General features: G+C 62.7%; 1 protein-coding gene across 1 annotated transcript in view; it reads right to left on the bottom strand.

Moving 5' to 3' along the window:
• Positions 1 to 276: 276 nt before the first annotated feature.
• Positions 277 to 15,526, bottom strand: part of ONECUT3 (one cut homeobox 3) — a 16,493-nt gene continuing 1,243 nt past the window's right edge. Inside the window, exons 2-7 of the mRNA XM_032847093.1 lie at positions 15,216 to 15,459; positions 14,716 to 14,989; positions 9,582 to 9,852; positions 8,732 to 8,818; positions 5,876 to 5,996; positions 277 to 566 (exon numbers count right to left, since the gene is read on the bottom strand). Coding sequence (XP_032702984.1) covers positions 277 to 566; positions 5,876 to 5,996; positions 8,732 to 8,818; positions 9,582 to 9,852; positions 14,716 to 14,989; positions 15,216 to 15,459 — 1,287 coding nt within the window. The remainder of the gene's footprint in view (positions 567 to 5,875; positions 5,997 to 8,731; positions 8,819 to 9,581; positions 9,853 to 14,715; positions 14,990 to 15,215; positions 15,460 to 15,526) is intronic.

The raw sequence follows: 15,526 nt of genomic DNA, 5'->3' as shown, positions 1-15,526 counted from the left end.
TTCTCGTATGTGCTTCTTGACCCGCTTTCGGGGACGCTGCGGCGAGCCCTGGTTCTCCCCGGGGCCCTCCGGGCGTCCCGGACGCAGGGAGCTGGGGAGCCCCTTCGGCCACCCCCTCCCGTCTGGGGGGGTGGAGGGCTCCCTTTGGCCTGGGGGGGACGGGAGGCGGGGGAGGAGGGGTCCTTCTTGTGCACTGGGCTGGGGGACGCGGGCTGCACCCCTCCAGCGGGCCCCCCGCGGGCCGGGCCGGGCCGGGGGGGTGGTGGCGGCGCGGGCTCAGGCCTTGGAGAAGGTGGCGGCGGCGGCGGGGCCCGCGGGGGCGGCGCCCGGCTCCTCCGCCCAGCGGTTCACGCAGCGGCGCCGCGCGTTCATGAAGAAGTTGCTGACGGTGTTGAGCTCCAGGCCGAGCTGCTGCGAGATGGTGACCTGCATCTCCTTGGACGGCCGCTTGTTCTCCTTGAAGATGGCGATGAGCGTGCGCCGCTGCAGGTCGGTGAACACCAGGCGCTGCTTCTTGGGCTGCAGCGCGCGCTCCTTCTGCTGCTCTTGCTCCTTGCGCTTGCACGCTGCGGCCGGCGCGGATGGGAGACAAAGACGGGGCGCGGCGTGAGCACTGCTCCACCGGCCGGCACCCCCCACCCGCCCCGCCCCCAGGGCCCCCGGCGCCCCGCGGGCGCGCCTCGCAGCCCCCCGGATGCTGCGGGAAAGGGCGCGTGAGTTCTGTGGCTCAGGGTAGACGCGGTGGGAGAGGCTGGGAACCACTGGGAGGTGTGAGCCACCCCGGGAACCAGCCCCCCTCCCCAGCGACGGGAGTACCAGTCCGTGCCTCCTTCCCGGGGCTGTCGGGCAGGCCTGACCAGCTTAGGGACCCTGTGTCGTGAGGCTGATGTGACTCTGAGACCCAGCACCCCCCCACCTCCACTCCCGGAGGCTGAGGCCCACACTTGCCCAAAGGATCCCCTGGAGCCGGGAGGATCTAAGACCCGGGCAGATGCAGGACAGACACCCCCCCCCCCCACCTTGCATTGGGAGAGGGGAGAAGGCTGCAGAAGGCTGGCCCAATGTCCCCAGCTGGCGGTGGCTGGCAAAGGGGAGCTGGCGGCACCTCAGGGTACCCGGCAGGACCCCAGGCTGCTCCACAGGGCCCCAGCTCCAGAGTGGACCCTGCCCTGGAGACAGTGGGGCCAGTGGGTGGGAAAGATGAGCTCCCCAGCCAGCATTGGCCACGTCCCTCCAGGGCTCTCTCGGAGTCTCACTTTCCCTGCCAGGTACTAGTCAGGGACCGCAGGAGGTAGAGAGTCCACCCTCCCATGCCTCTCCACCCCAACTAGTCTGTCACCCCCACAAGTCGCTGGTGCTGTGAGCTACAGCAGTAGAGCCCTGCCCCCAGCCCTAGTGACCCACTGGGACCACACACCAAACTGGTTTTTTTTGGTTCCAGAAGAGTCTGAGCCAGATGGTGTGCCAGATCAATGTCCACACAGGTCTGCAGAAATAGATTGATGTTCCCTGTATTGTGGCTCATTTCTCAGGGACAAGGGGCTCTCCCCGGAGGGGAGGACCGACACCCCACTTCACTCCCTGTCTCCCCCTGACCTGAAACACACAGCGCTTCAGGGATCTTTCAGGTTTTATGATTAGATAAGGGTGATAGTTGGAGATTACTGGACAGTTTAGAAAAGCCTCTAATGAGAGAGAGAGAGACAGAGAGAGAAGAGGGGGAGAGACAGAAGGAGATAGAGAAAGAAGGGAGGGGTGGGGAGAGGGGAAAAGGGGAGGGAGCAGGAGGGAGAGGGGAGGGAGAGGAAGGGTGGGGAGAGAGGAGGAGAGAAGGGAGGGGGAGAGAGAGGACAGAGAAGGAGAAAGAGAAAGGGGCGGGAGGAGGGGGGAAGGGGGAGAGAGGGAGAGGGGAGGGAGAGGGGGAAGAGGGAGGGAGAGGGAGAGAGATAGAGGGACAAGTGCGAAAGATGGTAGGAGGAGAGGGGAAGAAACAGACAAAGCAGGCAAAGCTGTAAGAGACACTCTCCGAGGGGGAGGGGGAGACGAGCGCTGTATCCACGAAACAAGAACAGGATCCGGTGCCATGAGCAGGACGGTGAAGAGGGAAGACGGTGCTCTTAGAATTACACAGACCATCGCGGCCGGACCAGCGCAGGACTGGACGCAGCAGTGAGTGAGTGTCCCCGGCAATAGGACGAGGCAGGTGCTGAGATGGGAGACGAGAGAAGGGTGACAATGAAGTGTGGACTGGGCGGGCCTGTAATCTGATTCAGAAGCGGTTGGAAACTGGAGGAAGAGAGTCCCAAGTAAATAATGAAAAAAAAAATCCACGTTTGAAGGACATGAGAGTCCCGCTTAAGGGCCTATGATGTGCGGCTGGATGGGTGAAAAAAGACATTCCCTGAGGCTCGTCCTTGTGAGATTTCTGAGAGGCAGAGTAAAGAGAGGAAAGTAAAAGTTCCCAGAGATGAAAGCCAGACGTCCTGGGAGGGTCTAAGAGTCCTGGTGGCTTTGGCTTCTCAAAAACTAGGAGGCAGGGAAACAACGTCTTCAAAATTCTGAGGGAGATTCTGTTCAGCCGGAATCGTGTGGCCGCGGGGCGTCAAGCAGGAGGGCGGCCTGGAGACCGAGTCAGGCAGATAAAAGTCTCCAAAAGTTGACTTCTGGGCACCCTTTCTCAGAAAACTCCTAGAGGATGTGTTTCACCAAAACGAGGAGGTAAATTAAAAAAGGCAATTGTGGCTTCAGGAAGTGTGATTTCCTTCTAGGAAAAGGAGGGGATCCTCCAGGTGATGGGGAGGACGGAGCCTAGAAGACCAGGGTCAGCGGCACCGGACCGGCCCGGGGGTCAGCCCCACCCAGCGCCAAGCCAAGTGGCAAGGGGACACGACCTAATACGTGTGGAAAGTCCTGGTGAGTCTGTCTGCGTCTTGTTGGGGAGTGTGGGAAGAACCAGTAATCGGCAACCACTAACTCCTGGAGAAACAAACAGTTGTACAAGAAAGAAAGACGCCGTCCTGGCACTCTGTGTGCCTCGGAGGTGGGCAGCGTTCACCGAAAGCGTAATAATGTAATGCTGAATACGGGTTCAGCCAAAAGACTGTGTTCGTCAGGATACCGAGAGGCCGACGGAGGGAAGGGTGCGGTGGGTGTGGTGGATGGCGAGGCAAACCGGCAGGGAGCAGTGCTCCAGGGAGCCCTTTGTGTGCAGAAGAGGGGACAAGGACGTGAGATCTATTTTGTCTGCGTTAAGAGGCCAGGAAGGGGACTGACCTCCCATCTCTTTGGAACTTGGCCACCCTGTGAGGGTCAGGGAAGGGATGAGGTCCCCCATTCTTTCAAAGAGAAAGCGGAGTCTCCGGCATCATGTCCAGGGTAGGAGTCAAGACTCAGGCCTAGGCTTTGAATTTCAGAAGAGGCCCTGCCCGCCCAGCAGCTGTCATCTTCGGCTGATGTACTCATCCCTTTTTCCTTCACTTTACTCCCAAATTCATCGCACGTCTACAGTGGGGACCAAGATACCAGAGGGATGCCTGGCTGGCTCGGTGCACAGAGCAGGAACTCTCCACCTCGGCGGGGCAGGGGGGTGGCGGTCCTGAGTTCAAGACCCACTGGGCTTAAAGCTTATGTAAAAAAAAAGAAAAGAAAGCAAGCTCACAAGAGCCTTGCGTGTCTCTTGTCCGTTAATCTTTAGGGCGACTCCGTAGGCAGGTGCTGTCCTTGTTCACTCAGAGAGTGTAAGCCTCTTGCCCAAGTCCAGCAGGGGCCAGTACAAGAGCCACAGCGATGGGCCGGACTGGGAGGGAGTGAAGACAAGGTTCCCCTCTCTCCCACTGCTTCCCCTTCTCCAATCAAGAGCCTAATGGGGGCCCCAGAGGCAGGGGCTGGGGGAGGGGCCAGGCCAAGCAGAGTCATGAAAAAACTTGGTGTTTTGTCGATCACAGCAAAAAGAGCCCCCCCCCCCGTCCCCGTGTTCAATCTAATTACAGCTCCTCACAGCCCCAATCGATCTGGGCCCCGTCAGAACTGTTTACCAGGAGCAGCTTTTGTCCTGGTTTCCATCCCCCACAGCCCCCCCGGAGCCCAGCCTGGAGGCTCAGGGGTGTGAGTGCCAGTGGGGGGGTCGGCCCAAATCCCCCCACATCAGCGTGGCCACCTTCCCCTCAAGAGCATCCTGTCTGGTGCCCAAGCTCACTTCCACTGGCCCAGTGGTGCCGTCTTTGTGTCCCCTGGGCAGCCGGGGAGGAGGACAGGCTGTGGGTACGAGCCCCTTTACAGAACTGAAAGCCCAGGCTGGGAGACAGGGACCGACCCAGAGCGGGGCTGGGAGAGCGCCTCGAGGGGAAGCCTGGACTCACCCACAGTGCCAGCCACCAGCCTCCTACTGCGATGCCACGATGCCACACGGTGGCCACCTCTTCCAGGAAGACCTCCACTGGTGACTGCCCCTGTGGCTTCCACCTCCATCCCCTCCTCCGCCCCCAGCCTTCTACCAACGCGGCCTCCTCCATCAGTGTCACTTCTGCCCCGCCACCGCCACCGCCACCGCCACCGCCTGTGCACCCCTCGCCACACCACCACCACCTCCGTCCCCACCTCTGCTTGCCGCCCCAGCGTCACCACCTCCCCTGCCATCACCTCCACATCGCCTCTCTCTATGGCCTCCCCCGTCCTGCCTCCTGTTGGCTTCGCCCGCACCCAGCACCTCCTCCAGTAACCTGGTCCACACCGCGGGGCCCTGCCGCAGGGCCACCTCCTATGTGCCCAGCTCAGGAGGACTCAACCCTGTGTCCCTCACCAGGGGCTCCCAGCCTGTGGCTGGGGGGCGGGAGTGGCCCCAGATACAGACCCTCGCCACCCACCATGGTTGCCATGGCCCCTGGGGGAGCTACCAGACAAGCTTGGGGGACCAGGGGCAAGTCAGTGCCCCCCAACAGGTCCTCAGGCCTGGGACGCTGCCCCCTTTCTTTTCTTTATTTTGGTGGAGCATTACAGTGGCCACTCTACCCAGGGGCCCCGCTGACTGTGGGTTTGGGTTCGCCCTCCAGGCCTCCAGAGACTAAAAACAACTGACTCTGGGGTGCCTGGGGGACTCTATAGGTGAATAGTCTGCCTTTGGCTCAGTCATGGTCCCTGGTCCCGGGGGTGTTGGGATGAGCCCAGCAGGGAGCCTGCCCCTCCCTGGCTTGTGCTCTCTCTGACAAATAAGTAAATAGAAGCTAAAAACAAACAAGCAAAACCCCACTGATTCTGAGATGCTCTGATCTTAGAACAACTGGAGTCCCACCCCTCCCACCGCTCTCACTCTTTCTGGAGTCCGGGGATGAAGAGGGTCTGGGGCTGGGTCCTGGGGGGGGTTCCCAGAGGGCCTGGGATAAGATCCCAGGTGCTGCAGAGACCAGGGGCCCTCTCCTGGGGCCAAGCCCCTGACCGGCACCAGCAAGTGAGCCAAGAAGGGCCCCGGCCAGCTGGCCAGCCCCAACCCCGGGCAGGGCTCCAGGCAGGAGGGGCGGAGGTGCACTGGGGGGGGGGGCCTCAGGCTCCAGATGGAAACCTTCGCATGGCCTGGGCCTTCCCAGCTACGGGAAGGGATTGAGCCAGAGAAGTCTTGAATGTCATGGTGGGGCTGAGTTGAGGTGTTGAGGCCCATGGAGGGGTCACATGGCCATGACTTCCCCACCCCCACCTCAGGTCTGGCCTCAGGCCTCTGCATCTCTCCCAGAATCTTCCCGGAGAGGCACAGATGGAGACACTGTCCCAGCCCAAGAAGTCCTACCCACCTCTCAAGGCCCCGCAGAGGTCACCCGCCCCCAGGAAGCCCTTCTCTTCACCCCAGAAGAGCCCGGCTCCCTCCCCAGGGGCCCCCAGTCCTGACCTCCTGGGCTCAAGCCTGATCCTGATTTCCCTCTGCTGCCCAGCGCGGGGTGGGCCGCCAGAGACAGCTGGCCGGCAGCGTTTGTCCGTTTGTCCAGTGACTGGCACGTCTCCCCGCCCTCCTGGGGGGGTGGGGGCAGGGAGGGGGTTCAGCCCAGACTGGCCCAGGGAGACGCAGCCAGCCACTGGCCGGGTGGGCCGCTCAGGGGAGCGGGACCCCCGGAGCACCCCCAGCAGCCTGCGCCCACCTGAGGTCAGGGAGCGAGCAGCAGGGGCCTCCAGGCCACTCACCCTCATCGGATGGAAGAGGATCAGGTCCGCGGGGGGGGGGGGGGGGGAGCAGGTCGCACCTGTCCCCCCAACATCACCTGATGGCCACACTGTTCCTTCTGCCTCCTCCTCTCCTTCCTCCCCCTCCTCCCCTTCCCATCCGCCCTCCCTCTCCCTGCTCCCCCCCTCCCCTTCTCCCCCTTCTCCTTTTCTCCCTGCTCCTCCCCTGCCTCCCCTTCTATCTCCTCCCATCTACTCCTCCTCCTCTCCTTCCTCCCCCCTCCCTCCTCCTCCCATTGCTCCTTCTCCTCTCTCCTCCCATCCCGTCTCCCAGAGGTACACTGTGTCTCGGCCACAGAACCAGGCAGGAGCAGGTGCCTGGGGGCGGGGCAGTGCCGCTCCAGTGGGCTGCCCATGTGGGCATCTTCCTTTCCTCCTCATCCTATCGGGGTGTCCACGTGGGGCCACCACAAACACATGGTGGAGTGGAGGGTGATGTGTGATTGAGGCAAGTAACTGGGACATCGTGCCACCCCAGCAAGAGTCATCCATGCACTCGCAAAGGGCTGGGCTGTGGGCAGTGGCCCGGGTGTCTGGAGGGGTGAGGAGGGGAGAGCCCCGAGGGTGTGTAGGAAGGCACAGGGGCCAGCCGACAGACTTCTGCATGACAGGTGCATGTCAGGGGGAGGCGGCATGAAAACCTGGGGGTGTGATGTGATGAGGCAGGGGGCAGCAGAGATGTGCCCAGCAGCCGCCCCCCCCAGGCTCACTGTATCTGAGCAGGGGTGTGGCCCGGGGACCACGCAGACCCTCAGGATGGCTCCCGGCTGCCTGCCCCGCCGTGCGGACCAGGGTCTTGGCTTGGGGTCTTGCATGCACACTCTGTGCACACTGGTTTCCTGCTTTATCAGGTGAGCACAGGGACCCCGTGACCCCGAGGTCTCTGTCAGCAGGAGAGAACCCCGGGGGCAGGGGGTTGGAGCATTGAGTTGCCTTTCCTACATGCACCCAGGCAGGACCCTGGGCCCGTCCCTTCCTCCAGGCTGGCTTCATGCTTTTATCAAACAGCTGCTGTGTGCCAGGTGCTGCTAGGGACAGCTGGGGGCAGGGCGACCTCACTTGCCAGCCGAGCTCTGGTGTCTGAGACGGGTCACTAATGATCCCAGGGAGATGGAAAGCAGGGCGGGGGGCTGACTCTGTTTGGAGCAGGGAGGGGTGGAGGTGGCACGTGTGTGGTGGCTGGGAGGGGCAGCTGGGAGCCCATCTAGGATGCTCCAGCAGGGGACAGAGCTAGGTGTGCAGGGTGGGCCTGGCTATCTAGCCCAGGTCTTGGATGGGGAGGGGGGTCTAGTGACGCCCCGCCCCGAGGGCAAGAGGAATGAGCCAGAGCGGCCTGGGAGGGCTGGGTTTGACAGGGAGGGACAGGAGCTGGGCTGCAGCACCAGAATTCAGCAATGGGGTCACCTGTCCCTCTGTGTCCATGCCCAGGGCAACACCTAGGCCCCTCTGCTTGCCCTCTCCCCTGCACCCCTGCACCCCTGCACCTGGGCTCAGGATGGGGGAGTGTGGGCGCTGGAGCTGGAGCCGCTGTCCCCCCCTCCCCTTTCGGCCACCTCCTGTGCTCAACTTAGGCTTCCTGGAGCAGACAATTCAATACGGAGCCTGGTCTCCGGCTGGGATGATGACTGGTTTCCTTGGTGACGCGTCCCACCCCAGCCACCAGCTGCCCAGGCCCAGATGTGGGGAGCCCTGATGCCACCACCCTGATGGCTTTTCCCCACTGGCCTGAGCTGCCCTGAAGCTTGCCCCATAGCCTCCCCAGCCCAGAGATGGTGGGTGACTTGCCCAAGGTCACACAGCTAGTCCCTAAGGGGACCTGGAGTCGATACATGGACCTCTTTATCTATACCCTGTACCCCTGGGGGAGCCCAAAGGGGGTCCCCATGGTGGGCGTGGAGTCATCTCCAAGGAGACAGGTGCACAGCCAGACCCCTGCCCTCAGGCGAGGACCCTCAGAGGCCTCAGCCTCCTCATCTGTCCTCACGGCCTGTCTCCGTCCACTCTCTGTCCCTTCCTCCCCTTCCCCTTCCCTGTCTGCCCCCCCCCCCCCGCACACCTCTCCCCCAGCCAGTGGCTGGCCTTCCTCCCCGCTTCTCCACTGCTCCCCCCAGATGGGATCTTAATGGCCATGTTTTCAAATTAGTTCTGAGCCTTTCAAAGACTTAGCAGGGAAATGAGTGTTTCCGCAGGGCCCCCCTCCCGGAATCCATTTGGAGGGTGCCTGGGGGTGGGGGCCTGGGGTGTCGGGGGTGGCTCCCACTCAGACTGTGGGCCGTGGAGACCCCCCCATTCGGACACCCTCGCACGGGGAAGCGGAGCAGACACACCCATCCCCAACCTGCACACGGCGTTTCTTTTTAAAAACCTATTAAGAAGCCACAGAGGCCAGCAGCTGGAAATGGATTTGAAAAAGATGACCGGAAAGGAACCAGCGATAAGAAAAAAAGAACGGAGAGGCCAACCCAGAAAGGGGGACGTGACCCAGCACCTCAGTGATTAGGAAAAACCAATCAACAGATCAACTCACAGAACTCGGGTCTCGCGCCCAAGTATTCCCGGGCAGGTGGTCAGGGGCTGGCCCGGAACCGTCTGGAACGGCCTGACTGTCCTCTGGCTAGGAGGTGGCCAGGGCAAGAGGGAAACGGCCCGCAAGAACAGGACGTAGCCGGCACAGATGACCAGGGAGGCACTCTCTTTCCTCATGTGGAATGTTCTGCGTGTCGTGGAGAGGGAGGCAAAACAGAACAGGCTTCCCGAGATGTTGTTTTAAAAAGAGGAAAAGGAAAACGGAACGAGGACTTTAGCTGCCCAATTAAGTTGCGCTGGCTCCGTAGGGCAAAAGCGGGGCGGCAGGAAGGAGGGTCCTGGAGGCCACCGTCTTGCTCCCCTTAAATCTGGAAGGAGGCGAATGTGTCCAGCACTGGGAATGATAATGCAGCCTTGTCTACGGAGGCGGTGGAGAGAGCGGCGGCTTGGACTGGGCTCCCCTGCTTCTGGGGGCCTGTTTCTCTATCCAGTCAGTCCCTGCGCTCCCACTAGGCTGGGGCTTCTAGTCTCCATGTGGGGAAGGGACGCGCGCAGTGGGGGGCGGGGCGGGGAAGCGCCGGTCGCAGGCCTCCGACGCAGCCAACACCCCCAGGCTCACGCGAAGCACCCCCGCCCCAGTCCCGGGGAGCCCGCGCTGGGTGGTCCGCGCTCCCAGCGCTGCGGCCACGAGGTCCGGAGCGCACACCCCGGCCGCCCTCACGCGTGTGCCCTACAGGGGCCTGCGGTCTCTGCACGTCCCGCCTGGCTGCGGACGGCGGGTGCACTGCTGGCTCCTCTCGGGTTTAAGGTGTCCCCACGCCCGCGGAGGACAGAGGTGCGGAGTGCGGCACATCTCCGTGGCCGGTCTCCACGGCAATGCCGGGCGGCGCTCGCCTTGTGGGGGAAATCGAGGCCCCGACGCTTCCCCCAGCTCGCGCGCGCGGATGCGCCTGGCGTTCGGAGAAGCGCGGTTCCGGCTCCCCGGTCACTGTGGTTGGGTGCGACCCTTTCTCCACTCCAAGCATCCGGGAGTGGAGTCGGGCAGTAACTAGAGGCCCGCGAGACAGGTGTTCCAGCGGGCCCAGCTGGGGGCGCATGGATGACCCCGTCGCCTGCACGGGTCTGGGGGAGAGGGGGATCCCGGCCGCGGTCCCGAGGCGCATGCGGCCCCCAACACGCCAGACCCAGATCCGAGCACAACCTATGGGCTTCCTGAGCCAGCGCCTGCGCCCCCGTGTCCTAGCGCGAATGCGTGTGCGTCTGCGGGTGCAGCCGGAGGGAAACGCCACCCGCGGCCCCGGGCGCACCTGGCTTTGCTCCCCTGCAGGTCCCTTCCGCAGTCACCGGTCATGGACCCATCTCCTTGTACCTGTTTCCATCTGCTGCGAATCAGTGACTTGTTGGGTCTAAGCCTCCCCACATCTGCCTGCAGGGAACAAGTTCACGGGCAGGACGGTTTCCTAAACCCACCCACACCTACGCCTACTTAGCAGAGGGGAAACTGAGGCCGCAGGTGCTGCACACTGCCCAGGGTCCCACGGCAGCCCCTGGCTCCAGGCCTAGCCTCTCCCATCCCCCGCTAGCACTGCCTTCCTTATTGATCAAGGGCCATATTTAATTAAAAACTTGATTCAAACCAGCTTGAGCTCCCCTGGTTAAGCTGAGCTTGCTGCTACACACAAAGACGCAGGCCATCCGCAGGGGCGCATCGCTCCTCATAGCCGCTCTAGGCTTCCCCGCCTCCCATCCTTTGTGCTCAGGGGTCTACCAGCCAGGAGCTAGGGCATCTGTAGCTGTGGGCAGGAAGCTTCCTGTGCCTCTTAGGATCTAGGGAGGCTATGCAGCGGCAGGATGCTAAGCAGGGGTGTGACGAGCTCCAAAGTGACCATAAGAGGCACCCTCCACCCTCCAGCTTTGAAGGAGAGAGCACGGGGTGGGAGTGGAGCCGGGAGACCAGCAAGGAGGAGGAGGAGGAGAGGGAAGCAGCACCAGAGGTCACTCAGACTAGAGTGGTGATGGCTGACAGAAGCAGCACGGAACAGGAGAGAATTTAGGGAGGAGAGCCCCTGCCCAGTTCTGGGATGTCAGGCTAAGGGGACTTGAGAATAAAGGAAAACCAGCATCGGCCCCTCACTGTGCGCACCTGTCCATGTGCTTACCTGTGATGGGGGGCTTGTGACTGTCCCTGTCTTGCGGACACAGACGGGAAGGGGTTGCTGGGTTTGGGGCGCAGGGAGGGCTGGAAATCCAATGCTGAGCCCAGGCTGACCCTGAGGGCAGCTTCAGTGAGGAGGTGGTTGTCCAGGGAAAGCAGGGGCAGGGATGCTGGTGGCTCTGAGTCGGATGGGGGAAGCCGGGACCCGGTCCCCACACCCCCTCCCTGGGGGAGCTCACATGGGCCCAGGATCCTGTAACCCTCAGAGGAGCCCCAGGGGAGACAAGTAGGCCTCGCCAGCCAGCCCCCACCGTACACCTGCCTGAGGGGCCAAGCTGCTTATAAACTGGAACTCACCATGACCTTGACAGACATCTTCCTGTCCTTTGCCTCAGTCCCCTGAGGCTTCTTCCAGCCTTTGTCCCTGCTGGACCACTTGCCTGGACTGTCCCCCCATTTGCAGGAGGTGGGAACCCCGGCATCTCAAGCCCTCCTTTCAGCCCCTCCAGACTCAGCCCATCAGGGGCTGCACCCCCCACCCCCGGGGCACCCTGTTTCTCACTGGGGAAACGGAGTCTGTTCTCCCTCCTGCTGGAACTGGCTCTGTCTCACACTGTTGGGGGAGACTTTGGGAATTGCCTTCCTTTCTCTTGGTCTCAGCTTGCTAGTCTGTAAAGTGGGCACAATAATCACATCTAGCTTCAACGGTCGTTCCAGATGATTCCATCTCTCATTCCTGGTGGCTGAGCCCAGGAAAGGGGGAGGGCTTCAGGCACCCCAGCCAGCCCCTTCCCCATCTCCCTGTCAGCACAGAATCCCTGAACCCGGGCAGGGTCCTGGGGCTGTCCCAGCCAGGTTTTGCAGTTTGGAGGGAGGGCCCGGTTTGGGGGTGGGGGGACCCAGGGTCGCTCTGAGTGTCTGCAGAGCTCACAGGGCTGGGACACACACAATCCCAGACCTGGTCTACCTCACTCCATGCATCGCTGTGGGAGCGCGCCAGACTCCCTGCCCACTCTCCGGGCATCTCTCAGATCCCGGGCTGCCGTGGGGGCCCCCCTGAAGATGAGAGATGCGTGGGGGGAGTGGTTAAGCGAGGTGGCCTCAGGGTGCAGGGTCTGGGACTGGGCCCTGAAGGTCTCCATAGGGAGCAGGTGACCAGAAAACCTCCATAGGCACCTACTAAGGGGCGTCTAACTGGGTCCATTTCTCAGATGAGAAAAGTGAGACTCAGACCCTCACCTCCCACCCCACCAGCGAGTGAGAGAGCCCCGGGGAGGCCCATGTGGTCAAGTCCCCTGCTGGGGTGTCCTGGGGGGATCTGTAAGATGCGAGGGCCCCCTGCTGCTCAAAGTGAGGTTTTTACTGAGTTCAGGTGTCCCTGGGCAGGCCTTAGGAAAGCTGCACAGCCCTCCCAGTGGGACTCCGGTGGACTCGGACCCTGTGGGCTGGGCCCCTTCCCGCTCAGACACCCCCTGCTGCCCCTCCCCCCCCGGATGGTGACTGCAGAGTGGGGAGGAGGCTGGGGACAGGCAGTGCCGGCCTGACCCTGAGTGAGGGGCTGGTTTGCCTTTTCCTGTCCATTCCTGTCCCCTCCAGACTCCCCAGCCTGGCCTGCTGCCCCCCTTATCAGCATCTTGAATCCAGAAATGGTTCCCTCCTTGCCTCAATTTCCATGCTAGTCCCTACCACGGCTGGGGCACCCGACTCACCAGGGAGACAAGGAGAAGGACAACTGCCTCCACCTGATATTAATTATATATATATTTTCTGATCAGTTACAAAAAATACTTTTCCTCCAGAGTTGCAATTTAAACAATATTTGAAGACGGCCAAAGCTATCGACCAGCGGCAGTGATGAATTAGAGACGGTAATTCGAATTCATCGACCACCCCGCCCCAGCCGAGAGCCCCCCCCCTCACCTCCCCCAGTCCCTCTCCCACAATTCCTGCTTGAGCTCGAGCCAGAGAGGCTTCCAGGAGGAGGCGGCTGGCAAGCCTTACACTCCCGGGACCCTGGAATGGGGTGGGAAGCGGGGGCCCCCGGTGGTGGTGGTGGGGGTAGGGGCTGCCCTGATTAGCAGGTCCCAGAATCTCAGAATGTTAGGCCCAGAACCTGGCTCCTGCCACCTCCCCAACATTTTACAGATAGGTAAACCGAGGCACAGAGAACAGGCAGGCACAGGGCCGTGGGGTGGACCCTGAGGTCTGCCCAGCCAGATTCCTCAGGTGCTTCACAGAAAAAAAAAAAGACGCCGCCCCTTTCCCCTGAGCCCCGGACTAGAGAAGGAGAGAGGTGGGGGCAGACCCAGGCTGAGGGGACCCCACTCAGCTGCTCAGGTCGCTTGGCTCTTCTCGTCGGTGCTTTCCCTTCTCAGTCGCTGTCTCTCTCCCTGTCTCTCTTTGTCTTTCTCTGTTTCTGCTTTGGCTTCTCTTTCTGTCCCCATCTTTGTTTCTGTCTGTTTCTCTGTCTCCAGTTTTGTCCTTTTCCTTTCTCTCTGTTTTTGTCGCTCTCTCCCTCCCTGCGGATCTCTGCTTCTCCGCGTCCATCTCTCTGCGTGTGTCCTTCTGTCTCCTGGCCCCAGTGCCCGCGGTCAGCCCGGTGGCCGGTCCCGGAGCAGCGAGCGGGTAGGCCGGAGGCGGGTAGGCCGGACGGAGGCGGGCGAGGGCGCGGACAAGGCTGGGGCGAGCAAGGGCCGGGCAGCGAGTCCTGCCGCGGGCGTGGGGGGTGCAGGGGGGGCGTGGACCCTGGGGGTGCGCCAGGCCACTGTGTGGGGCACAGCATTGGGGAGGGGGATGAGCCCCGTTGCCTCCCCCTAAGCACTACGATTTGCCGCCACTTAACCGCTTTTCATTTGCGCAGCGACCGGAACTAAAGGCCTCTGCGCTTCCCGGAGCCTAATTACCGCTGGCCTGCCGCGGGCCCGGCCGCCTCTACCTCCCAGGCCCAGCCCCGTGGTGCAGCCGTGGCCCGGAGCGCCCGCGAGTTGTGGGGGGCGCCCAGGGCCTGGGGCGCGGAGCAGGTGGATCAGAAGGGACGCCCCAAGTGTGTCCCTGCCCGCTGGCACCACTCAGCCCGCAGCAGCCCCCAGCTTGGGACTCCTCGCCTGCAGTCTGTCCTTCTGGGGCCCCCGAATGCATGAATGGCCGTGAAGTTACTGAAGGGGAGGACGGTGAGAAAAATGGAAAGTGGCCTGTGTTCTCTGGGGTGTGCCCAAGTCAGACACCCTGTCCCCTTCGGTACCTGCACTGGGGACGAAGCAGAAGGTGGCTGCAGTGGTCAGATGCCACAAGTCAGTTGCCCGGTCTCGAAGAGTGCCACTTAGTGTACTTCAGGCTATGGCCGTGGCCAGAGCACAGGGGTGTGTGTTCGGGTCCCTGATGTCACCTATGTCACCCAGAGCAGGCTGTGGCCACGTGTGCTGCTATGACTGAGGGACCCCTGGGAGCACACCCAGGTCCTGGCACGTGGGGCTGGGTGGGGGGCAGGACAGAACAGGTTTTGCCCTCACACAAGCCCTGTCTAGGTTCCTAACGCCATTTCTAGCTTGTCACCCTGGGTCAGCTGCCACGTACGTAGGAGGGAGAATTTATTCTCCGTTCCCTGAAGTGGAGACTCTAGGAGGCCTATAGGAGGCTCCGCTGGTCACCCCAACGGCACACGGGGGAAACTGAGGACATGTGTGAGTGCAGGCTCCCCCCTGGCTGTCCGGTACGCCTGGGGGCGGGGAGGAACATGCACAGACCCGCTGCAACCCTCGGTGGTGGTCCTCCCCAGCCACCCGCTCCCTGGGCGGACTCCAGGCTTGATCCGTCCCTGCCTTCCCGCTCACTTGGGGGGCGCCCGGTTTGAGAGGCAGCACTCCAGCTCCTCTTGCCCCTGTGCGCAGAGAAGCAATCGATCCGGCCACAGAGCCAGGCCTATTGTCCCCACGGCTGGGGCAGCCACAGCCCCCTCCCCCTGTGGCCAGGGAGAGACACCCCCCTCCAGGTCAGGCCCATTGTGGGGACGGTGGCAGGGGCTCTCCTGCACCCCACAAGCATCAGGGAGAGGGGGCCTGGCCAGGCGGCCTCGCTGGGGGCAGGTGTGGACCCAGCTGTTGTCAGCTGGGAGGGGGGAAGGGAGCGCGGTCCCCAGGGGGCCAGGGGCTGAGAGTCAGCCTGAGAGAGAGCGAGACGGAGAGAGCACCAGAGAGTAGAAGAAAGGACGAGGAGCAGGAGCAGAACCAGAGCGAGCGAATGATAGACAGCGGTCTGTCCCGACAGGCAGAAATGAGGGAGACACAAAACGGAAAAGCCAGGCAGGAGGGCGCGCTCCCGAGCCAGAAGCAACCTCGCAGGGCAGCCGGCTGGGGTGTGAAGGCCTCCGGGCTGCGCAGGCGAGGGTCCCCAGGGCCGCCCCTCCCCCGCCCGTTCTCTGGTGACCTTTGCCAGCGGCCGGAGCGGGGGAGGGGGCTATCGATCGCTGAGGCCGAGCTACAAAGAAGCGCGCGCTGGGGCCGAGGGCTGAGCGCGGGCCTGGCCCTGGCCTCCTCGGCCCCGGCGCCCGGTGCACGGTCTGGGCTCTCTTCCGGGAGCTGGGAGCGCAGCGGGGGGGCTCCTCGGGAGGAGGGGAGTGGCTCCCGGAGGGGACAGCAGCGGCGC

The sequence above is a fragment of the Lontra canadensis genome, unplaced genomic scaffold (assembly GCF_010015895.1).
Source record: "Lontra canadensis isolate GAN:19392208 unplaced genomic scaffold, GSC_riverotter_1.0 scaffold184, whole genome shotgun sequence".
NCBI classification, from domain to species: Eukaryota; Metazoa; Chordata; class Mammalia; order Carnivora; family Mustelidae; genus Lontra; species Lontra canadensis.
Note: the sequence above shows the minus strand (reverse complement) of the source record. Positions and strands in the feature narration are given on the sequence as shown.